This window comes from Colletotrichum navitas (assembly GCF_030913465.1).
Source record: "Colletotrichum navitas strain CBS 125086 chromosome Unknown LY79scaffold_44, whole genome shotgun sequence".
Lineage (NCBI taxonomy): Eukaryota > Fungi > Ascomycota > Sordariomycetes > Glomerellales > Glomerellaceae > Colletotrichum > Colletotrichum navitas.
Window position 1 is genome coordinate 66,716 of NW_026850590.1, and position 22,910 is coordinate 89,625.

At 55.8% G+C, this 22,910-nt stretch overlaps 9 protein-coding genes across 9 annotated transcripts; 3 read left to right on the forward strand and 6 right to left on the reverse strand.

The window, feature by feature from the left end:
- Nucleotides 1-7: 7 nt before the first annotated feature.
- Nucleotides 8-1,067, reverse strand: LY79DRAFT_558509 (uncharacterized protein). The gene has a single exon (XM_060558187.1). The coding sequence runs from the start codon at nt 753-755 to the stop codon at nt 93-95; it is 663 nt and encodes a 220-aa protein (XP_060412439.1). The 5' UTR covers nt 756-1,067; the 3' UTR covers nt 8-92.
- On the forward strand, nt 1,068-2,421 carry LY79DRAFT_558511 (uncharacterized protein). The gene is made up of 3 exons (XM_060558188.1): nt 1,068-1,474; nt 1,561-1,869; nt 2,061-2,421. Exons 1-3 carry the CDS (start codon nt 1,163-1,165, stop codon nt 2,280-2,282), a joined length of 843 nt encoding a protein of 280 aa, XP_060412440.1. The 5' UTR covers nt 1,068-1,162; the 3' UTR covers nt 2,283-2,421.
- Nucleotides 2,422-2,892: 471 nt separating this feature from the next.
- LY79DRAFT_671022 (amino acid/polyamine transporter I) lies at nt 2,893-4,798 on the forward strand (the record flags this gene model as incomplete). Its single annotated transcript, XM_060563860.1, has 4 exons — nt 2,893-3,229; nt 3,314-3,855; nt 3,906-4,067; nt 4,196-4,798. 4 exons carry the CDS (start codon nt 2,893-2,895, stop codon nt 4,796-4,798), a joined length of 1,644 nt encoding a protein of 547 aa, XP_060412441.1.
- A 258-nt stretch (nt 4,799-5,056) lies between these two features.
- Nucleotides 5,057-6,149, reverse strand: LY79DRAFT_518918 (aldo/keto reductase; the record flags this gene model as incomplete). The annotated part of the gene is made up of 2 exons (XM_060555079.1): nt 5,057-5,847; nt 5,951-6,149. The coding sequence occupies 2 exons, from the start codon at nt 6,147-6,149 to the stop codon at nt 5,057-5,059; spliced, it is 990 nt and encodes a 329-aa protein (XP_060412442.1).
- A 473-nt stretch (nt 6,150-6,622) lies between these two features.
- On the reverse strand, nt 6,623-8,026 carry LY79DRAFT_690066 (family 10 glycosyl hydrolase; the record flags this gene model as incomplete). The annotated part of the gene is made up of 2 exons (XM_060564726.1): nt 6,623-7,541; nt 7,684-8,026. The coding sequence occupies 2 exons, from the start codon at nt 8,024-8,026 to the stop codon at nt 6,628-6,630; spliced, it is 1,257 nt and encodes a 418-aa protein (XP_060412443.1). The 3' UTR covers nt 6,623-6,627.
- A 998-nt stretch (nt 8,027-9,024) lies between these two features.
- Nucleotides 9,025-11,520, reverse strand: LY79DRAFT_660491 (uncharacterized protein; the record flags this gene model as incomplete). Its single annotated transcript, XM_060562770.1, has 1 exon — nt 9,025-11,520. The coding sequence occupies exon 1, from the start codon at nt 11,257-11,259 to the stop codon at nt 9,025-9,027; it is 2,235 nt and encodes a 744-aa protein (XP_060412444.1). The 5' UTR covers nt 11,260-11,520.
- A 518-nt stretch (nt 11,521-12,038) lies between these two features.
- On the reverse strand, nt 12,039-12,464 carry LY79DRAFT_558518 (uncharacterized protein). The gene has a single exon (XM_060558189.1). The coding sequence runs from the start codon at nt 12,404-12,406 to the stop codon at nt 12,140-12,142; it is 267 nt and encodes an 88-aa protein (XP_060412445.1). The 5' UTR covers nt 12,407-12,464; the 3' UTR covers nt 12,039-12,139.
- Nucleotides 12,465-13,914: 1,450 nt separating this feature from the next.
- Nucleotides 13,915-14,774, forward strand: LY79DRAFT_690074 (uncharacterized protein). Its single transcript, XM_060564727.1, has 2 exons — nt 13,915-14,440; nt 14,699-14,774. The coding sequence occupies exons 1-2, from the start codon at nt 13,988-13,990 to the stop codon at nt 14,735-14,737; spliced, it is 492 nt and encodes a 163-aa protein (XP_060412446.1). The 5' UTR covers nt 13,915-13,987; the 3' UTR covers nt 14,738-14,774.
- Nucleotides 14,775-20,805: 6,031 nt separating this feature from the next.
- LY79DRAFT_581045 (uncharacterized protein) lies at nt 20,806-22,867 on the reverse strand (the record flags this gene model as incomplete). Its single annotated transcript, XM_060560167.1, has 8 exons — nt 20,806-20,904; nt 21,269-21,349; nt 21,398-21,448; nt 21,631-21,789; nt 21,835-21,872; nt 22,215-22,387; nt 22,435-22,600; nt 22,783-22,867. The coding sequence occupies 8 exons, from the start codon at nt 22,865-22,867 to the stop codon at nt 20,806-20,808; spliced, it is 852 nt and encodes a 283-aa protein (XP_060412447.1).
- Between the last annotated feature and the right edge of the window lie 43 nt (nt 22,868-22,910).

Sequence of the window (22,910 nt, forward strand, 5' to 3'; positions counted from 1 at the left end):
CTCTCATTTCTTGCTTGTTCTTTTTTTTTTTCTCTCGTCGTCTGATTTTCTTCTTTACCCCTCTCTCGGTCCGTTTCATCGGACCACGGGTATCATTTTGGGTCTGACTTGTCCGACCATTTTGGGTTGATTTCTTTTGGGATTTTCTTTTTGAGATAACCATGATACCACATGATACCAAAACTTGCGTGAAGGTTAGCATCGGCGTCCAAGGAGTTGAGGGAAGAAAAAAAAAAAGCAGGCGAGACTCCGATACCACAACGTATAAAGGACAGCCGAGGGATGGTCTGGTCCGGCGATGTAGACTGTAGTAAGGTAGTTACTACATCAACTCGGCAGAGTTGCATTTCATGACTACCATGATGGGCCTTGCAATGGACAATAATGACGTTGGCTGTGATTACCGAATCATGGACATGCCACCATCCCCCTCGTGGTTGTATGAGACTCACTGCCCTTGACATGTCTGGTGAGTGGTGATTGGCCAAATGAATGTCGGTATGCCCTCCGAGGTGATGGTCCCTACCAATCGGAGCCCTTCGTTTTCGGTAGCATTGAGGCACACTGCACAACCTGAACTTTGGAGGAAGAAAGGTTGCTTGGGGCCAAACCAGACGAATCTTGGTTTGGGTTTCGTAGACTGCCCGGTAGCAAAGCAACACCTTGTAACTCTGTCCAGGCTTAATACTTGTCGACGCCAAAAAGTCTCTGCTGTTCAATAATACGCGTAGCGTACGAAGGACCCTGAACGGCATCTGGGCACGTCCCCGTGACGTTTGAGCGCCAAAGTCAATTCTTCCTACATGACGCGTGGGTAAAATTGTGTTCAAAAGACAGCTAAAAATTGTCTACCTAATTTTATCCCATTCTTATCACAAACTGTTATACCTGGAACTATACATGTGAGAACACGGCCAGTTGAGGAGAACTCGCAACGGTGTATTTTTGTCACCCTTGTGGCAGCCCTACAGTGGGAACTTGTTTTTTCCGCATGGGTCCCGGAACTAATATGCACTGGGTTGCGACCCCTTTCGGGCGGGGGAGGGGGTTCTGATAACACGGTCCACCAGCGCCGCCACACCTCGACGCTTGCCACCATTCGCAGCATCCATCTCCCCTTTCATGATACACGTGCCATGTTCACCCAGTCGTAGCGAACCAGATGCTATACCGACCTGCTGCTGCCGTGGTCTGGAATCTATTTATCTCTCCGACCGAATCTAAAAGTTCGACTGTCACTCTGTCGTCCTCTTTTTTCCACGGTTCAGTCCCCACGGAAAAAAGCCAGGCCTTCATGGAAACCTCCGACTCTGAAGCCGACAAGAAAACTCCTAGAGGTCCCGACGCCGTTTTGTCCGGGACATCGGACGACGACGACTCGGCGCCTCCGCAGACACCGACAGGCGACTGCCGCGCGAACGCCTCGACCCTGCTGTCCTTGAACCAGCTCAAGGCGGGAGAGCTCATGCAGAGGGTACAGCTGCCCATTACACTACAACTGACCCTGCTCCCCCCTCCCCTTTAATACTGAACAGACTGACGGGTGCCGATGACATCTAGATCCACGCTGATACGAGTGAATTACTTGACCACATTCAAAGCCTGCTCCAGTCCAACTTCTTGCTGGGCGGTTGTAGACGCAGCAGGATACCCGGCGTGATTGCCAGCCACCCAGGCCTGATCGCCGCGCACACGCTGTCCCAGTACGTCGCCGTCAACGTGGACGAGCTCGTGACGCTATGCCACGACAGCGCCGCGGACGCCGAGCAGAAACTCCAAGGCGTCGCCCCCTCCCGGGAACGCGAGCGGCGAACGAGGCGCCAGAGGCACAGAACGGACTCTGCGGCGTCCTACTGCTATCCGCAAAAGGTATTTGCCTGGTCCCTTAACCCCCCCCCCCCGCCTTCCCTTCCCTCCACCCTTGTCAAAAGAACAGCCAGCTACTCCCCAAAAATCCCCCGGGTTGGTCACAACTACAACTGGGGGAATCTTTCGACATGCTTTGCAATATTATGAGGGAATCTCTTTTGGCTTACTGGAAAAAAAAAACCCCCGATTAGGCCCTGAAACGGAGCCGCGCATCCGAGCTCGTGTGCCAGTCTTGCCAGACGACGAGCACCCCGCAGTGGCGGAACGGACCCGCCGGCCTCTGGACTCTCTGCAACGTCTGCGGGTTGATATATGCCAGACAGGTGCGCAGGAACGGCCTTGTCAAGCGGCAAACCAGTTCCGCCGAGGATTCGCGGGATAGTGAGTGCAAAGCAGAGGCGAACGCGAGCTGAGGCGCTTTCTGAAGGGAACACGATGATGGTGGCTGGGCTTTTCCGATAAGATGGGGGTCAACCCCCTCTTTTTTTTTTCTTCCTTTTTTTTTCTCTCTCTTTTTTTTTCTCTCTCTTTTTTTTTCTCTCTCTTTTTTTTCTCTTCTTCTCCCTCTGCTTATACTACAAACTTGGTTGTAGGCACAGAGGCAAAAGCAGCGTTCCAGTAAAGGCGACTTGGCGTGTACTTGGGTAAAAATGACAGAATCGTAATCAGCGCATGGCGAATGGGAAGATGTCCATGTTTGGTGTGACAGTATTTGCCCATGGCATTTGTGACGGGTCAGAGGGTAGTACGTACTATGCCACGCTAGCATGGCTCCGATAAGATAAGATACTTATCAGCTTAGATAAGCACTCTGCTCGACTCGCTCGCAGGTATCTGCCTAGGTACCTACAGCGTAAGACGTACCTGATGATAGTAGGTCGTTTCAGGACTCTCAGCGCTTGGACCCTTCCTTACCCGTGAACTCCATCCCTGCTCAACGACTCACACCCGGTCCAAACATCTCCTTCCCCTCCGATCCTCCACCATATTCGATCGACAGCCCAAACACCAAAGGGAAAGAAGATGGCGTCCAACACCGAATCCGAAGACGCCACCCAGCAGCGGCCCCTCTTGGCCGACACCCACGAGGAGTACGGCGGGACCGACGGACCCTCGCCTCCCGTGCTCATCCCCGAGGAACGCGGGGCGGGCACCTTCACGCGCAACCTCGGCGCCCTCGAGGCCTTCGCCATCGTCATCAGCATCGTCATTGGCAGCGGCGTCTTCACGTCGCCCGGCTCCATCGACACCAACGTGCCGTCTCCCGGCGCCGCATTGGTCGTGTGGCTCGTCGGCGGCGTCCTGGCGTGGACTGGCGCGAGCACCATGGCCGAGTTGGGGACCGCGATCCCGGGTGAGGGTGAGTCCACACCTTTGGTCCTTTTGACCCGATCCCGATAAACATCTCCCCCCCTGTTCTCTTGTAGCTGACCGCCTTTCACAGGCGGCATCCAGCCCTTCCTGATGCACATCTACGGCGACGTCTTTGGCTTCCTCGCCGCCTGGACCTGGATCGTGGCCGTCATGCCCGCCACCCTGGCCATCCTCAGCATCGTCTTCGTCGAGAGCATCTACTCGGCCGGCGGCGTCACCGACCAGGCCGGCGCCGCGTCTCACAAGGCGCTCTCCATCCTCGTCCTTGTCGTCATGAACGGCGCCAACGGCATCAGCACCAAGGCCAGCACGCGCCTCAACAACCTGTTCGTCGTGACAAAGTTCGCCGCCATCCTGGCCGTCGTGGTGGCCGGCGTCGTTGTCGTCGTCCTGCAGGTCTCGGACCGCGACCGCGACGTCGGCGGCCGCGACTGGTTCGACAAGCCGTGGTTCGGAAACCGCAAGACGACGGTGCCCGGCGGCGGCGAGGTCGACTGGGACAAGGTCGGCGCCTGGGACTTGCTCGGGTACTACTCGGCCGCGCTGTACGGCGCGCTGTGGGCGTACTCCGGATGGGACAAGGCGCGCTCAACCCTGACCCCTTTTCGTAACGTCTTTTTTTTTTTCTTTCCTTTTCCTTTGTTTTGGCTAACGCATGACAGGCCGTCTACGTCACGGCCGAGCTCCAGCACCCCGCTCGTCAGCTCCCTCTGGCCATCAACACGGCCGTCCCGACCATCATCCTGTGTTTCATTGCCGCCAACGCGGCCTACTACATCCTCCTCCCCTGGGACGTCGTGTCCAAGACTGATAGCGTGGCAGTGGTGAGTGCGGTCGCCACGCCGGCTCGGCGTTTCCCGCTCCTGCCGGCGCTCTTCCTGGCCCGCCCGTCGACGCGGCGCTGGCTTGTTTTTGATCCCGACCCTTTGTGCTAACCTGCTTTCTCACACAGACTGCCATCAACCGTCTTCTCGGCTCTGGCTTCGGCGTCGCCGCCGCCGTCCTCATCTGCCTCGTCGTCGCCGGCTCCCTGCTGGGCAACTCGTTCGTCGCGGGCCGCATGACAGTGGCCGCGGCCAACTTCAACTGGCTCCCCGATTTCCTCGGCTTCGTCGGCCGCGTCGGCTTCAAGTCCGAGGACAACAGCCCCGCCGGCGATTCGACCGACGAGCCGTCTTCGGCTCTCCCCCGCAAGGCAAAGTCGGACGCCCCGCTCAACGCGCTTCTGATGTCGACGGTGCTCTCGGCGCTGTACATCCTGTTTGGCAACTTCCGCGCGCTCCTGACGTTCAACGGGCTGGGCGAGTATACCTTCTTCTTCCTGACGGTGCTCGGCGCCGTCGTTCTCCGCGTGCGCGAGCCGAAGCTGCGCCGGCCGTACAAGCCGTCGGTGCTGATCCCCGTCGTGTTCGCGCTGGTGAGCGGCTTCGTCGTGGTCCGGGGCGCCATCTTCGCGCCCGTGCAGGCGCTCATCCTGATTGTCCTCTGGCTCGTCGGCCTCGGCTTCTACTGGGCCAGGAGGAAGTACTACGCGCGCCGCACCCAAGTCGAGTGAAGGCGCGGCTTGCCCTGAAAGTCTGACGCCGACTTTTTAAGAATTGTAGAAGATTTTTTCAAAAGTAGAAGACTGGCTAGCCATGCTCCAACGGTGGCTGTTCAAGAGGCATCCAAAAATCAAGAATCGGTGAAAACGAGACGTGTGTGATGATCGTGTCAGAATTAGACTAAGCAGAAGGCTAGAGTTCGTGCAAACAGCCGACCCCCCACCCCCCCATATGACCCCATGACCCATGACCTGTGATCCGTGATCCGCTCAAAGCTCCTCACTCACCTCTCCGAGCTTGGTGGGATCGTCCAGGTCGGCAAACAGGTCGACGCCCCACTTCTTGCCCGGGTTGCTCAGCCTGTGCTTCTTGTCCTGCTTGGCGATCTCGCGGAGCTCGTCGTCGTCGAAGGTGACGTCGAGGGCGGCGCGGTTGGCGACGATGTGCGACTCCTTTGTGCTCTTGGGGATGACGACGGTGCCGCGCTGGACGCCCCAGGCGAGGACGGCCTGGAAGACGGAGACGTTCTTGCGCTCGGCGACGGCGAGCCAGAAGGGGTCCTCGTGGATGGCGGGGAGGCCGTCGCCGTAGGTGGGGTTCGTGTTGGCGAGGGGCGCGTAGGCGATGACGCGGATGCCGCGCTCGCGGTGCCAGTCGACGAAGGCCTGCTGCTGGAGGTAGGGGTGGGCCTCGAGCTCGTGGGCGAAGGGGGGGATCTCGGCGGCGGCGAGGACGGCCTCGACGTCGGCGCGGGCGAAGTTGGAGACGCCGATGTGGCGGGTGAGGTTGGCGCGGACGAAGCCCTCGAGGACGCGCCAGGTGTCGACGAGCGAGGTCTCGCGGTCGAGGGCGTTGCCCGGGTCGCCGGGGACGAAGGCGACGGGCCAGTGGATGAGGTAGAGGTCGAGGTAGTCGACGCCGAGGTCGGCGATGGACTTGCGGATGGCGGCCTCGGCGCGGTCGGCGCGGTGGTCCGTGTTCCAGAGCTTGCTGGTGATCCAGAGGTTCTCGCGCGCGACGCCCGAGTCGGCGATGCCCTTGCCGGTCTGGTCCTCGTTTCCTGGGGCGCGTCGGTGAGTTTGAGTTGGAAGAGCAAAAGGAGGTGTGTGTGTGTGTGTGTGCAAGGTAGGTGTTGTGAGATGAGAGCGACGATGGGAACTTACTGTATATGAGGGCGGCGTCGATGTGGTCGTAGCCGGCCTCGCCGACGGCGAAGGACACGGCGTGGGCTACCTTGCTCTTGTCAGAGAGCCATGTTCCCAGGCCGAGAGGCGGGATCTCGTCCAGGCCGGGAAGGGAAGCTTGGGCCAGGCCCGCGACGGAGACGGCGGCGGCGGACAGTAGAGCGATCAGGTGCCCCATTTCTCTTTCTTTTTCTTTTTCTTTTCCTTTCTCTTGTTTCTTTGAAGCTATTCGGGGACCCCCCTTCTTGATGACAATGTTGGAACCGCAGGGGTTGGGATTGGAGCAGGCAGAGACAGTCCAACAAACAACAATATCAACAACCGACGGGGGAAATTGTTTCTTTTCTGATACGGTTCCCCCCTTCCCTCCCCTCTTCTCTCTCTCGGTCTGAAATCGGACCAGGACCATGACTTCCCCCCCGGTCTTTGCTTAAATTGTGGAGGTTGGTTGGCCAGGGAGGGACATGACATCATCCAACTCCTCACTTACACCACACGCCGACGGCTTTTGACACGCCCAACGTCTCAAACCAGAGGCGCAAGCTTTCTGATTATAAATCTCTTTTTTTCTTTTACAGAATCTACAGAGTTCTTTGTACAATAAAGTGTGGTTTTTTTTTCCCCCGTTACAGACACACACACACACACATAGTCAATTACAGCACCAGCCAGGACGCCGCGAGCACCCAGCTGGCCAATAATGCTGCCGACAGGGGGCCGATCCGCACTGCTCCCGAAGCGGAAGGTGGCTGGGAGACGGACGCTGCCGACACTCCGCCATCGGTGCCGGTCCCGGCCTCGGCACCGACCGGAGGCGACGGCGACGACGACGCAGTCTTTGCGCTCCCCTCGCCGCCGCCCCCCGCCGCCGCCGCCGCCTTGGCCACGGCCTGCTGCAACACCTTGGACACGGCCGCGTACGCCGGCTTGGGCTGCATCGCGTTGTCGAACAGGCACGCGTCCCCCGCGCCCGGGAACGAGCCGGGGACCCAGCTGTACTTGTCCGTGAACTGCCACACCACGACGCCGACGCACTTGTCGTGGTCCACGCACGTCTGCACGACGCTCGCGTAGTCCTCGGCCTGCTGCTGCAGCGTCTCCTCGTCCGCGGGCACCTTGCTGCTGCGGATGTCCAGCTCCGTCAGCGCCACCTCGAGCCCCATGCCGGTGAAGCGGCCGAGCACGGTCGACAGCAGCCGCGGCGACGGCGTCTTGCCGGCCACGAGGTGCGCCTGGAGCCCGAGCCCGTCGATGCGCACGCCCTCGGCCTGCAGGTCCCGCACGACGCCCACGGCGCCGTCCGTCTTGGCCGAGTTGAACTCGAGGTCGAAGTCGTTGTAGTACAGCTTGGCGCCCGGGTCCGCCGCCGCCGCCGCCCGGAACGAGATCGGGATGAAGTCCCTGCCGAGCGCGCGCGAGAAGACGCTGTTGCGGAGCGTGCCGTTGTCCGCGAGCGCCTCGTTGACCACGTCCCACGAGTAGCAGTCGCCCTTGAAGTGGCCCACCACGTTGGAGATGTGCGTCTCGATGACGGCCGTGAGCGTGTCCCGCGTCCACTTGCCGGCGGAGACTGCAACAACGTCAGCTTCTTTTCTCTCTCTCTTTTTCCCCCTTTTTTTTCCCTTTTTTTTTTTACTCTTTCGTGCGTGTGTCTTTTTCCCAAATGACTTTCATGTACAAGGTCCGACGAGATCGGGCTAGATGAGGCTCACCAAATTGGGGCAGCTGAGAGTGCCATGTGAGCGTGTGGCACCGCAGCATCTGGCCGTTGCCCTTCGCCCTGGCCATCACCGCGTCCGCGTTACGGAGCGCGAACTGGTTCTGCTTGGGCTCCGTCACCTCCCACTTCATGCTGTTCTCGGGCACCACGATGCCGAACTCGCCCGTCGCGTTGAGAAGCGCCGTGTACTCCAGATCGTTGAACTGGCCTATATCCGTCGCCGTGCCGAAGAACAGCAGCCGCCCGCTCTGAACCGCCAGGTCGTGGAGGCCTGCCCCCGAGACGGCGCCGGCGCCCCATGCCGCCAGGGCGATCCAGCTAGCCAACTTGCCCATTTTCTGGTGTGTGTGTGTGTGTGACTGAGTGTGAGTGTGAGTGTGTGCGGGTGTGTGCGTGTCCGTGAGCAGAGTTGTTATGCGAAAATGCACCCGGGGCTCATAAGGTTAGAGTCGCGCTGAGATGCGATGGAATAGACAATAGGGTACAGAGTATCATTCGTCTCAAGGAAGGGGGAGAAACAGTTCGGACACAGCTGCCCATTTATTGAGCACCGCGTGGCTTTCCCGAGCCCCCGCGCGATTGTGCGAGGAGAACGGACGAAGGCATTCAGACGTTTCAACATGGCACGACCGGATGGAGGGCCCAATGAGATGGGCCAGGTTCCCACGATGTTTCCTTTTTTTTTTCTTTTCTCTGCTTCGCTCGGGGTTTCAAGTCCGACTGAACCGTATCTTTCGAAAACTCGGTACGACCAGAAGAAGCTTGTCGAGCGAAATGAACCCTTCTGGTCAGAGTGGCCCTCCCAAGCTGCATGGAACGGAGAGGAGTGACTAAACGCCCGGAAAATCAAACATGTTTACAGGTTTCAACGGCGCGGCACCAACACCCTGACTGGGTTTTCCCCCGACGCCAAGTGTGGGTGCGTTAATAAGGCTTACTCACGTCTGTGATCCCATCCAAGAGACGGCCCGGAGCACCCCCTCCACTGCCCTTCGGGAGGGGGGTTTCGGGATGTGACAGGGCGATGGAAGATGAAAAGAGTCTATTCTACGACCGACTCGTACAACTTACCTAAGTATTAGGCAAAACGGCAACGGCCTGTCGCGATTCAACATCTCAAGCACTGACTTGACCCGTCCTCTCTCTCTCTCTCTCTCTCTCTCTCTCTCTCTCTCTCTCTCTTCCCCGCGCGTGGACACCATGTCATGTCCTTACCCGACTCGTGATCGAGAAACGAAACACATTGGCGATCAGTCAGCCAGCCAGCCGGCGTCCAAACAAAAAGCCCCACGATGATTCATCCCATGGATGACCGGCCCCCCCCCCAGCCCTGCTAGACGACCTCAAACGTCTCTGCATCCCATCCAAAATGTTCTCTGAATCGCGAGGCTGCAATCAGTAAACGATACCCTTCGATCTTGTTCGTGGCCCCGTGAGGGCGGTGGAGCGTGACGGGCCGCCAGCCCGACCCTGCCGGAGGGACGAACTTGGTCGCCGAGCCGACGCCGCCGTGCGAGTCGACCGTGAAGCCCAGCTCGGCCATCGCCGCCTCGAGGGCAGGGAAGGCGATCGGCCGGCGGTTCTGGGTCCGGTCGAACAGCGCCTCAAACACGGCCGCCGTGGCCGCCGTGACTTTGATCTTCTCCGGCTCGGGCGCCTGCGGCGGTGGCGGAGTAGGCGGAGCGGGCGGAAGTAGCCCCGCCTCCGGCCCCTCCGCGGGCCGGGTCTTGACCTTCTCTTTCCTCCCCTGCTGCTCGCCCTCGTCGTGGCTGTCCTGTATCTTGTCGATGAACGAACTCGGGCCGGCCGGCGCCGGCGCCGGGGCCTTTCCCTTCTGCTGCTTGGTCTGGGCCTGCGCCAACCGTCTCCTCAGCTCCGAAAGGCTTTCCCTGACGGCCTTGTCGTAGTTCCCCTCGACGCTGGACCCCGTCTTCTTCCTGCAGAACTCGCTGATGGTTTCCAGAGCGCCGGCGGCGACCTCGGGCTTCCCCAGTCTGGCCGGCGGCACGGTGAACGGGGTGAGATCGACCTCGTCCCTCAGGGCCCAGAGGTCCCTGTCTACGTGCTGGCACTTGGAGACGAAGAGGCCCTTTACCCTCTTCTTGCCGTTCACGGGGGGCAGGGCCGCTGCGTCCGTCAGGTTCTCGATGAGCGTGAGCATCGTCACCAGGTCAGCGAGCGAGTCCGCCTCCCAAGCCTCCAGCTGCTCCAATGCCTCTGTGCTTGTCTCGCACAGATCTCTCAGCTTCTGGAGCCACTCGAAAGCCGCTTCGGCCGTGGTCTCCGGCTGGCAGAGGCGTATGATTTGCTGCATCGAAGGATCGATCGGCGGCTTTACCGTATCCAGCTCGTCCATGCTGACCGCCAGGGTCACCAGGGTGTTGCCGTCGCCGCCATACTCGCCGCACCGCTTCACGAACATGGCCTTTTCGTTCTTCTCAATCTCCAATCTCTTCTGCAGGAATCTCTTGAGGGCGATCTGGGCGCGTTGGAAGCCCATGTGGCACACGTGCGCCATCTCCTGGAGGACGACGGCGCGGCCCGGGCCGTCCTCCTCTTCCTCCACGAGGCCCTGCATCTCCGGCATGACGGCGACGAGGTACGTCCAGAACGCGTGGTGCCTGGCCACGTCGTTCACGACGTCGAAGACGCAGGTGCAAAGGTCTTTGTCCACGACTGTATTGTTTGTCACGCGGGCTTCGTCGAGGACCTGATCGGGCAGGCTGCAGAGGTAGCAGAGGACCCTGTCCCTCAGCACCCTGGTCGCCACGCCCAGGGAACCCCACTGGCCGCCCACGAGGCCCTTGTTCTTGCGTGCGATATCGAGGGCGGACTCGTGAACTGCGTCGGCCGCCGGCTCTTGCAGCCGCAGGGCCTCCCTCAAGCGAGCAGCGCTTTCTTCTGGGTTGACGGGTATCCGGGGACCCGGTTGCTCCTCCGGGTCACAGTCCCAGATGAGCATGAAGACGGTGCCGATTGTCCCGATGATGAAGCTCTGCCTCAGAAGGACCAGGTCTCCGTAGACCACGGGGACGCACAGGTCGTCCTTGCCGGGCGGCAGCAGGGCGGCCGCCGCCGCCCCTCGGTTCGTGGCCTTGTGCGGGACGCCGTACTTCTCCCCTTCGCAGAAGGCAATGTACGCGTCCCCGCGTCGGAGCCCCCAGGCGATTTGCTCTGGGAATGCACGCGTGATGACTTCGAGGTCGCTGGGGCCGTTGACGGAGCTCATGACGGCCTGTTCGGGGAGCTTCGCGGTCGCCCTGTGCTTGAGCGTGTTGACGAGGATGCTGGGGTCCTCGGCCATCTTCTCCAAGTCCCAGTAAGGGACAAAATCAAATTCTCCTTTCCCTTCTCCTTCCGTTCTTGGCATAGCAACGTGTAGTATCTCGGCGCGATCTTCTTGGCTGAACGAGCACCACATCGATTCAAACTTTGTGCCGTACCGTCGCCATCTCGAGGCAAGGTCCCGCGAAAGCTGCCTCACATCAAGGGCGATGTCGAACAGTACAACAAGGTGTTTTACGGCTTCAAGCTGGGTCTTCTTCTTCTGCTGCTTGTTCTTGCCCATCCTACGAGTCTGTATGGGCCGGGTGAGATGGGATTGTGAGACCCCAACGGACTGGAGCGCTGCGGTCTAGGTTGACGCACGACGAGATGGACTCTTGGGAGATACCGAACGAACGTCGTCGGCACTGGAAGCTCGAACTAGGTTGGCTGGCTAGTCTATAGATTGGGAGGCGTGTTGTTACTGTACTGTCCAAGTGCCAGTACTATGCGGCGGGCCGAGGACATGGCTATATACGCGTCGACCACGTCTGCATGTCAAGACACGCTGTTCGATATTCATTATATCATGTAATGTTTGAGTTACGAATACCGCTACGTGGTCCTTCAGTTCGCTCTTTGTTAAGAACAACGGGTTTGTATGGTGGACCCGGCCGCCAAGCGAGTCGTTCGCCTCCTCCTTAAAGGCGTCGCAAGGGGGCGTGTTGGTACTACAGCCCGTCAAGGGTGCCTTCATATCACCTTGATTAAAGGCGATCGTATTGTTGGCTAATTGCTTGTTGCCATCTTACAAATGAGCTGGGCGAAGCGGGCAAAGCGTGTGGGAACACCCGAGACGCAAGATCAACCAAGTAATTTGCATTGGTCTGTGGTCAATCCCGCCATCCCAATTCTTTTGGTCGCAATAAGTTTCTTCTCTTTCCTTGATTATTCAGACCTGTTGTTGAGTTCTTTATCCTATCCACGGGCACAATTCTTTCATTTCGACCTTCTGGTTGCGGTCACCATGCTATGGCCTCGACTTTCTATTTGTAACGAGACAGCCAACGGATCCTTCCCTGTGACCTGTTCAAGCGGAAAGCGAGGGAAGCCGGATATTTAGAAATGACCTGGTGGGGGAAGAGACTGTAGTCCGGCGAACGGCTGTTGGGTGCGTAGTTGCGCTAGTCGTTGTATCCTTGCAGGCAGGCAATAGCCTCTAGGTCATCTGAGTCTTCAAGAGGACACCCAGCAGAGACATTGGAGTTCATGATCCAACTCTTAAAACCCCGGTAAACTATCACCTTTGCTTCTATCGCAGCGGGAGACCCCTTTTTCTCCGTCTCCGCCGTTCGGAATTGGGTGTCCAACTCACCGCACCCGACTTGAATGAAGTCCTTACTATGTCGCGGGTTCCGATCTGGCGCGATGTCGAGGTAGGTTGGTGCCATGACATTCAAGGTCTTGCTGCGGTGATCGATAGATACGCGATCGCAGAGCGTGTCCAGCAGAAGCTTCATGATTTCGTCGTCGAACTTTGAAGGGCGGGGGGAGGATTCCCCTTTTGGGCGACGGCCTCACCATGTGAGCTCCGAGACACCCCCCAAGCATACACCCATACCAGAATTCACCACACTCCTTCATGGTGTCGACCAACTTACACAAGTTCTGCAGCTTTCAGTCGCTTGCAGTCGGAGGCTCTTTCTGGTTCAAGAGACCAGCTTCGTGTATAGGTTTCTAACCACCTTCTGACAAGAAGTCAGCAACATCGTCCTCGGAAACTCGGATGCGAAGCATACGTAGGATCCTTGGCCATTTCAGCCAATTGCTCCACTCCGGCCCGCCCGGCCGATGTGCAAGTGCCCGCATTTCAACCTAAATGCGGAGGTGGTGCAGAAGTGGGGGGTTATCTAAGCGCTCTTTTGGCACGTATTAGCCACCATAATATCAACAACAAGCAGCCTTTCTAGTCATCACCAATCGATTATTGTTACCCAATCACTGCTTACTACAACACCCTGCAACTAGATAGCTGCGTTTACTGTAACGTGTCACCCTTGCGACTACAGGCAGATTGTCTCGTGGCTGCCAGGCGCCTGTGGGGGTAAACTTGCCCTGTGGCGTTGGACGGTTCGTAACCCCTAGGCAGGCCCCTTGAGGAAAAGCTACCAGAAAGGGAAAAAGAAAATATCTAACGCTAGCCTGAGCAGTGAATAATAGATCAAGGACTGTAATTTGCCTAGTACCCACTATCTAGTCTTGACTGTGTAGAGTCTTACGTACGTTAAGGATTGGCAAAATCACAGAAGCAGCGGAACCTACCTTGCCAAGTGGACTAGCCGAGACTTTCAAGCCTTTAAGAGTGAATTCAATTTAAGAACGCATGGTATAATCGTGCGGAAAGGACCGCAACTAGTTTCAAAATGCAGCTGAGTCCAATATTCCAATGCAATGTCACCCGCAAGTAACGCTATGGCTGACAGCCAAGGTTGTCAGCGTTGAGAGTTGCTGTTTCTGGCCATATCCTTTGATACAACAGAACCCTGTCTGACGTGAGGCGGACATATATTCATCTCTCTGCAGTGGGTTGTAAACACCGTGCTATACACAGTAGGATACCAAGGCCCCCTTAACCTTAACTAGGTATTCACTAAGACATCTAGGTAATACCCAGAGACCTTTGAGCCCTAAAATGAGGCATATTCTGTCTATCGGTGGATAGGAAACATCTCTGAGAATGACACGTAGTTATGTCATTGTTCTGCATTGCAGCAACGTTGATCCACATAATTGAACCAAGAATTAATCTAAAGCCATCAAGCAGTTATTCACACGGTGCATTCTTTCAACCGACTCAAAACCTGAGCGTCTGTGACTATCTCGGTTGGCGACTTCGAGGTGTATAAAAGCTTCGCGACGTCCCCAACTCCAACCTTCACTCTACCCTCAACCAGCAAGCAGCCGCAGTAACAAATAACAACCCAAAATCACCGCTATAATATTCCCCAAACACTCATAACTCTCATTCCAGTATGCACTTCTTCAAAGTTCTCGTTGGCTTTGCCGCCACAGTCTCTGCCATTGATATCCAGAAGCACTTTGGCCAGAGCTGCAGCGGCAACTACCGTGTCTGCAGGGGCCTGGAACCCAACGTCTGCTGCGTGGGCGCAACGGCCGAGAGCATCCTCTTCCGTTACATCCCATCCAACTGGCGTATTGAGTGCCGGGGCTACGACGGCGGCGACTGCCGCAATCGTCGCTCTACCATCTTCTCTGCTGGCGCCACGGAGATCTGTATGCGCTCCGGCGGTTTCCTCTTCACCGGCGCTGGCTACGGCTTCGTCAACAGGAAGCGGGCTCCCGAGGCCGACGAGACGTGCGCCATCGGCGAATTGGACCCGGCCGGCGAGGGGCAGGTGCAAAAGTGCGAGTCCAGCCAGGAGCCCGACACCCTCGTCCTAGTCGACGGTTCGGAATTCAACCTTGTCGGCCTTGAAGCTGACAAGCTCGACAAACTGGTATGAACTCTTGCTGAGACACGCCCCAAAATTAATGAGATTGACCGCTGACTTTTATTCTCTTCTCCTATCTAGTATGCAATCACTTTACCACTCTCCCATCTCGTCCGAATTATATACAGACATATTTTTCTTTTTCTTTTTTACCCTTTCCTTCCAGCTTTCCATCTGATTAGTTTCCTCCTTGATTCCATAACTTTGCTAACTACAAATCTTTTTCCCTAGCTTTGCCATTGCCGCCGACCCCAATGTGACTTCTATTGACGACATTCCGGACGAGTTCAAGTCCCTTGAAATCTTGTAAAGATGGAATACGACAACTGCTAGCTTCCATTTATATGGTGCTAGAGGTGGTATTGCTGACAAGCTAACGGGAAAGGGGGAGTGGAACGAGTTTTCTCTATCGACGTTGGCCTGGATGGAGGGACGTATGTTTGTTATTATACACAAGCATATCTTTATCCCCGAATTCTCTTCTTTGGGTTTAGCTATAAGGGTACTTTTATGTATGCTTCTAACTTCGTTAAGTAGTATTGTATTGGGCGGTAAAGGTTAGGCTTTAGGGGAGGAAAAAACAAAAACAAAATAAAAACCCCTAACCTTAAAAAATACTCCAAGTGAAATTTGACACAAATTTGCTGTATCTTGTTCTTATCTAGAGAGTAAAATACTTTAAAACAGCCCTCTTGGCAGCGATCTGACAGGTCGACTGGGCTGGGTAGGCCGACGTGTGAATAGCACGGCAGTGTCACGAAGCTACACAGCGAGGGACTGTAGCGAAACAGCAAAGCAGTAAAGCAGAACAAGTAAAGCAAGTCCAGGCAAAAGCAAGAAAGTGAAAGAAAAAATAGGTGAAAACAAGTCAATAGTGTAAATCATGGCCCTCCTCGTGTTCCTACATACACGAAGAGGTTGACTGATATACCGACGGGCACAGACCATGCTTATAACTAAGGTACTGTCAAGCGAATCGGCCGAATGGCCAAAAGGTAGGGGTCAATTGAAGGGTGCCTAGTTCGTAGGGGGGGATTCCAGCTTCCGGGGGGGTATCTGGCCGTAGGGCAGAAGTTCAGGGGGGGGTAATAGGCTTATGCACCGTGTAAATTAAAAAACACTAACTAAAGAATACTTAGCATATACTAAGCATATGCTGAGTACATACTAAAGAATATAGTGCTTACCCTCTATAACTATAGAATAAATAGGTCTTGCGACTCTCAGACCTAATCTGCAAAGACCTTGAAATAAAAGTACGAATTAACGAAGCAATTGCAGAAAGAGTGATTTTCACTAAGTGAATAAAAGTACAGTAATGACTGGCAGTGTATTTTGGTATGGAGTATTAAGGCTGCTAACGATGACTGATAACGAGTGTGTACAATGGATGATGCCTCCTTTTACCTCTTATTGGGTCTGTGAATCCCTTTTTGAATGCGTGGGTCGCGTCCGTGGTGTCACCCCCCTTGTAGGCATAGGGTCAAAGATCACAAGATCCTTCCCTTGTGGACCACTAATCCTCCGGAAAGCGCTCCCACTAAAACCGGCAACATGGCCCTGTCGCCTTGCCCCGCCAGTAGGCACAACTGCCGCCGCCCAACGTTCCCAGCTAACCCCGTGGCGGGGCGGGGCATCACTCCCAATCCGGCCGCCTGACCAAGTCTCAAAGAATCCGGCACGGGTGAGTTTACCCTCCAGGCTCTGTGTCAGGAATTGGGTAAAGGTGAGTCTTCCCTCCCCGTGTTCCCAGGCCTCTCCTAGCGCTTCTCGTAGTGCCTCTATCGCCGCGTTCTTCGCTTGGGCATCTTTGTAGCTGACGACACCCGCAACGAAGCGTGGGGCATGCATAGACAGACCAACGTCTGAGTGAGGCCATCCCACTGATCTATCCCCTTGAATCAACCACCACGTGATTCATAAGACCATGCCACCCAACCTCATCACAATCCCTCCTTTGCCTTAATATCCTTATTCTTTAGTTGATCTATCAGGGATTATCCCTAGATCAATCCCAGCTTGCTCACTATGCCTTGCCCACAAGGCCTCACGGCCTTCAGCGATTCGAAGGCTTACATGCGCGAGGTCCTTCTGTCTAGCTCTGTGGAATGCCTAATATGTGGCCTGTGCCACGGCGGTGGCCTGCGCTATCTGTCTACGCCACGCCTGTGGCTCACGTGGTTTGCTGCCGTAATATACAAAGACCCACACTAAGGTAAGCCTGAGTTCTAGCAGTATGTACGCTAACTTAATTTGGACGAACTTGCTCACTATATTTGTAACAACTCGGCCCGTGAAAGAGTTCCTTCGGTATTAACAGCGGTAACGAGTTGTTGAAGGAGCCTTTCAGAATTCTTGCTGAATAGACAGAGCCGCTTAGTGCATATCATGTTTTCGTTTGTTGCAGCAGTCTTTCAATGTTGCCACTGAATGGGCAGGGCCTCTTAAGGCCTCGCGCGGATAATGTTTACTGGAGGTTGATTGTGTCGATGGTCATTTCGCCTGTGCCGGATGAAGTCTTGTCGCCTTGGCTTTGGTCGCCGAGACGCATCTCTTTGGCGCCGAGAACCATGTCCTTGACCTGCTCGACGCGTTCCCAGAGGTAAATTCCGTCCCGACGTCGGAGCAGATCAACCATCGATCTTTGAGCATATTGAGCGGATCTTTGCGAAAGTCGACTGGCGTATCGAGAGTTATCACGCCAACTGCTTCTACCACGAGACTCAGAGCCAGTGCTCTTACAACATCAAGAGCATTCAACAGCAGTACGGATACGGCATCGAGAAGAAGGGAAAGAGAAGAAGGAGCGGCGAGTTCAATAGGCTGCCTTTCAGACGCCTCTGCAGTTCACTGCAGAGCAGGTTGCCACGTCTCTCGGCCTTGCCTGGAGGGGACAGAACAACAACGCCAACACTCGTCGAAAACCCGTCTCTTCCATTCGCGTATCCCACGGCAGGGTGATGACGCAACGTGACTCCTCATCGTCGACTACGTTACTGCACATCACCCACGTCCTCATCTGCTTACAATGTGTTAGGTGCCTGGTACCCATAAAGCCAAGAATCAATCTCGGATATAGCTGATTCAGCTATAACTCTCTCCATGTTGTGGCCTCCGTGGCCCTGTAATAGGCCACGGGTCCTGTACCAAACTCCTGTTACCCGCCCACGAGTTTGAAGAGAGTTAAGAAGAAGCCTTTGGCTCCTCTTTAGGGCCGTAGCCCAAAGTGTGTTCACCCCGACCCCGGGAGTTGGATCGCCGTCGTGAATAACAAGCTCGAACGCCGGCTCGTTTTGTTGTGCACTGACAACTAACCCCCCTGCTGGCACTACAGCCGCAGCCCAGTGCTCCTAGTTCACTGGGCCGCGGCCTTGCACCGGAGCCTTTTGGCATCGTAACCAGCCAAGTAGTCGGACGCCCATGTGCGATGTGGAGAGCATAGCTTGTCCGACTTCAGAAGACTCTCAGTGTGGACTCATCTACCGCCATGGCATGGCGCTGTCGTTCGTTTTCGAAGAATCACCGCACGAGGGCCCGGGTCTGGTTTGACATTCCGGCGTTGACGGTGAATTGGCTTGGTGAGACGGACCTGCTGACGTTGGCAGTTGGACGGAGCGTCGTCTAGTGTTGGGACAGACTCGTGTGGTGTCCAATCGGAGGGAAAGCTCTTCCAAGGCCCCCGTCGATCAGCTGCCGGACGAGCTCCGGCAACGCATCAAACGCCTCGTCCCGCCCAAGGAGGTACAGCAGATACTCGTTGTCCCCCCTGTTGACCGCCAGCCGTCGTGTGCCCATGTCCTCACAGGCTGTTACATAAGCAACCCACTGGCTGCTACATAAAGCAGCGACACCACACAGATACATAGATAGATCAATCAACTACATACACACCTCACTAGACCATAACACAGGCCCTCAGCGCAACGTGGATCAGGGTCTCCGTCGGCCGCGTCGGCACAACGGCGCCGCAGTCCGCGCCCAGAGACAGCAGCCGGACAGCCAGCCTGAACTGGCCGACCGCGCACGCTATCGCCAGGGGCGTTATGCCTTGATCTGTCAAGGCGTTAACGTTAATGCTGCCCTTTGCTGCCAACTAGTTGGCGAGGTCGTAGGCGTCAGTGCTAGGTGTCTAGCGGCAGCTAATGTTGTAAAGCGCTGACAGGCTGTAAACGTTAGGCCTACTGTTCTTGAACTATTTAAGCACGTCCTGTGGGCTGTCTAGGCTGTCTACTGTTAGAGACGACCTGTGGCCTACGATAGTTCTTGCTATGCTCCAGTTGTTATAGCACAGGGCGAGGTGGAGCACTGTCTTTCTTGCTGCTTAAGGTGTAGCGTTAAGGATTACGTCGGTTTCTGTGCGCGCTTTGCAGCGCCAGCAGCCGACCGTGATAGCGTCGACGTTAGCACCGGCGCCAACAAGCATCCCAATCAAATGGGTGTGGTCTAGGACGGCAGCGACTTGAAGAGCGGTGTAGCCCTTGACCTTCCTCGTGAACGCGCGCTCCCCTGCCGGTCGAAGCCCAGAATCTTATTGCTCAAGTCGAAGCCGGGGCTCTAGGTGACGCTGTCGGCGTCTGCCTTCTTATGGATCAAGGCCTACCCTGACCTACGTGGCCTGGTTCTTCTTCCCTTTCTATTGCACCGCACCGCGGACGAGCATGCATCAATTTGAGTTCCAATCTGGCTGCTAGTTTTCCGCGACAGTTTGGACCCGGCAATATGACACAGCGCTACATCTGAGTGGACTGCACGGCTATCTGGTTTTCGCCACGCTGACGACGGCGGTTGTCGTTGGGGGCTTCGGTTAATGTGCCGCGCGAAGCGAAGGGGACGCGAGGCCGTCTTTTCGTGTTCGACTGCTGTTGCTGATATGTAACTCGTCGCGTTGATTTACCTGGTTACGCTGCCCTCCATTCTTCTGGAGTCATTGGGCATCGGGCTGTGGTGATGGGAGTCCTCCACCGGTAATGGCTGTGAGAGGAATTCTCACAGTAGACTGTATTTCCTTGCGTCGCGAAAGTGACCAGAATGGACACACATGGCCCTCTTATTTGATCCCTGAGTGGGTAAGAACACACAGATGGCTTTTGGTACTTGGAGGGACCATCGTTCGGATCATCATCGCTGTCATCACCGGACGAGCCAGGACCCCGGTTATGGTAAGTGCATCGTGCCCCGTGGGACATATACACTTAGTTATGAGTTCGAGGCTCATTCACGGGGGCCTTCCGCTTTCTTCGCCCCTCTTTGGCGGGGCCCTTATCGTGTGCCACTTGAGAGAGCCGCCTGACGATTAAGGAGCGCACGTTAATGTTCGTCCGCGCAGGCCGCTTCGGGGTGCCAGTAAGATACTAAATTCCGACCACCGGCGAGCGTCCTCTACTAGGCGAGGCGATTGGTAGGGTCATGAAGGAAGTTCCGGATGAGCTTGAAATCGCACGCATACCGCGCCCGTCCCCGGATCCAGTGGGGGACGTTGCACGTTCCCGTTAGTTCTTCTGCCCACTTCGACACATAGGTGCGTTCCATGTAGTCGCAGTATGCTTGTGGTACTCATCCAGTGGGTAACTCTATTTGGCGTGGGTGTCCCGGGATTTGCGCGCAAATTTAGGTAGATTTGAGAACGTTCTCATGCAGAGACGAGGGTATTCAGTAGTGTCCTTGAGTAGGATGCGAGAGGACCATCGTGAAGTCAAACCCTCCCCTGAGTCACGACCAAGTGCTGTCTTCAGGCTGGCCGGATTTGGGTAGTCCAGGCGCACGAGGATTGCGTCCATTCGAGACGGAAGGCTTCTTGTAGTTGTTGTTGCGGCGGTTATCGCCATCACTATCGTCACCTCCATCGTCCGAGGAAACGTTTCCACGACCATGGTGGCCGCAGCGTGCCCCATGGGACATCCAGACACACTCTCGTCAACAGCAAATAGATGCTCCAGCACACCAGCCTCCTCCCGTAGGCGTACTTGCTTCGAGGCTAGGGTGCGTGGTGACTAGCCACCAAGCTTGGCTTTCCGTCTTGAGAGTCTGCCAGGTATGTAGCGTTTCTGTCTGTTTTTCTTGCCAACACGCTTGGTATGCTTCTTGTGAAGTGTAGACTTAGGAGGCATGGTTGTGACAGTAACTCCAGAGTTTGGAGACCCGATGATACTATACTAGCTTAGACCGCAGTAGCAGCCCAGCAATCCCGATTTCACGAGCTGACATCGTGGAACAGGGCGCCAGACAAAGTTTCGAAAAGTCCTGCGCGCAACTCGCGCTGATTGGCATTGGAGGTTGGGATGCGGAGTGTGGTGCTTCTTGTAGTTGTTATCGTTTTTCTTATCTATGCGAGTGAACGCTTAGGAAGACGTCTTGGTTTGGTGATCTTTGATCCAAAAGTTCATTTGCCTGCGTTGTGCAGTAGGACGCGTAGGTTTGGCGTAGTACTCGCGGTAGAGCTACGTGCGGTGTTGATTCGCTAGATTGATGAAGTGGCTTGGGCTGGGAGCGGCCAACTCGAACCCTCGGGATTAGAACGTCGTTCTGGATAGCCTTGACGATTGGTGGCTTCCCCGCCTTTGTTCACCCATGTAGCTGTGGTGTCGTCGGATATATCGTCCAAAGTACGGGAGAAGTTGTCGCGGTGAGATGCTTAGTGTGACAGAGTGCTGCTTGTAACCAATTGCTGAAGTGCTGAATTTGGTGATTTCTTTGTAAGGGCGTCTGCAGGTTTATGCCAGTGCCGCACTTCTGAGGGCACACACGAACACGGCGAGCGTGCGACTGAACCACGATTGCGCGGAAGTATCCCTCGCGGCGTACGATTGGACTGTCTCTCTCGCCCGTCGGGAAACGAATGGCAATGTCTTGGAAAGGCATGCTGATGACAGCCCATTCATCATCCTACAACAAGTTAACAGCTATTAGTACGAAGGAAAGAAAGGAACGTACGTTGATGGCCAAGGCCCCGAGAAACGTAAGGTTGTTCTGGTTGCCAGTAGGCTAGTGCAACCAGCGGTTCTGGCCAGGGCTAGAGACGCCAACATTGCCCATAGGGTTGGCCTGGGCGGCAACCGTTGTGACGGTTCGTCGACAATGTCATTCGATGGCATGTTGATAACTCCTCGTTCGTCATCCTACAAGGCATTAGTACGAAGAAAGAGGATAAGGAAAAAACCACGTACATTGATTGCAAGTGCCAGAAGGAACGCACGATTAGCTGCATTGCCGGTTGGAAGGTGGAGCCAGGTGATACCATTGTCGTCCTGGCGGACTCGGATAGAACCGATGACGGTGTTCTGGTTTCCGAGCTGAACAGCCATTTTTGACGTCGTGCGAAAGATCTACCACAAGTCAGCAAAGTAGAGAGAGCAAAACATGAAACATACCCTTGGGCTGGTGAGGAAGCAGATGGTAGTCCGGCATTCTGTCATTGGGGGCCGGAGCCCTCCAATCGGTGTGGCCCTGCTCCTCTGCGCAGGCGTCGACGCTCTGGTCACACCAGGCAAAGCCCTGGTCATTGCCGGCCATGATATCATTCAACATCCATGTCTCTTGCGACCGGATAAATGAGTCGGGCGGCAGGGTTGTTCGTACGTGCTAACGTTCTTATGATTCAGGATGAAGAACGCCGCATCATCAACATGCCGTCGCAGGACATTTCAGTAATCACGTCTCCCCCTACTCGCGGCAGGCTCCCTTCTTGGCAGCTGTTTCAAGTCAGCTTTGGTCAGACAATAACAGATATTTGAATTGAACGCTTCTGTACCTCTGGTAGGCGTGGTGCCTAGGGCCTTAGGAGAATCATCCTTTGTCTGCAACTTCTTGCGGGTTAGAGTATCTACAAAGGAGAAGGATAGGACGTGGTCGCCCTTCATTGGGTTCTTTGCTTCAGTTGCACCCTCTGCGGCTGTAGTGTAGGCGACTTTGAGAGCTAGGGTACTGCTTCAGTACATAACAAAACCAAACCTGCCCTACGTAAATCTTACTGTGGGTGATCATGGACGAGGCTTCCTTCGCCGGAATCTGTGCCTCGGCCATCAGCTGACCAGTACTCACAGTGGAGGGTGTAGGAAGTCCATGGTTTTGTCCCACGGCTTCTTTTCGCCGGGGGGCATGTGGCGATAGGAGATACTTTCAAACTTCGCTTTAGGCCTGTAGAGCAAAATGACACCTGTACTCTCGGCCAGGAACGTCATGAAACCCTCCGCTGCGAGTACGTCACAGGCGCTCGCGTGCCAGGCGGACTGCAGGAGAGAGCCGAACCACTGGATGGAGACCAAGAACCCAGCCCCTCGCGAGCCTTGGCGAGGATATTTCCGAACCAGACTTTGTACGTCCAAGCTGTGTAATATCCTCCTCGGAAAGGTATTCGGCTGTTTTGGTACCGATGACAGCTTCATTGTGATGTTTGCCGGGCATGAGACGCGGCGTCAAAAATAAATGTCATCTTTCCGGGCGTACG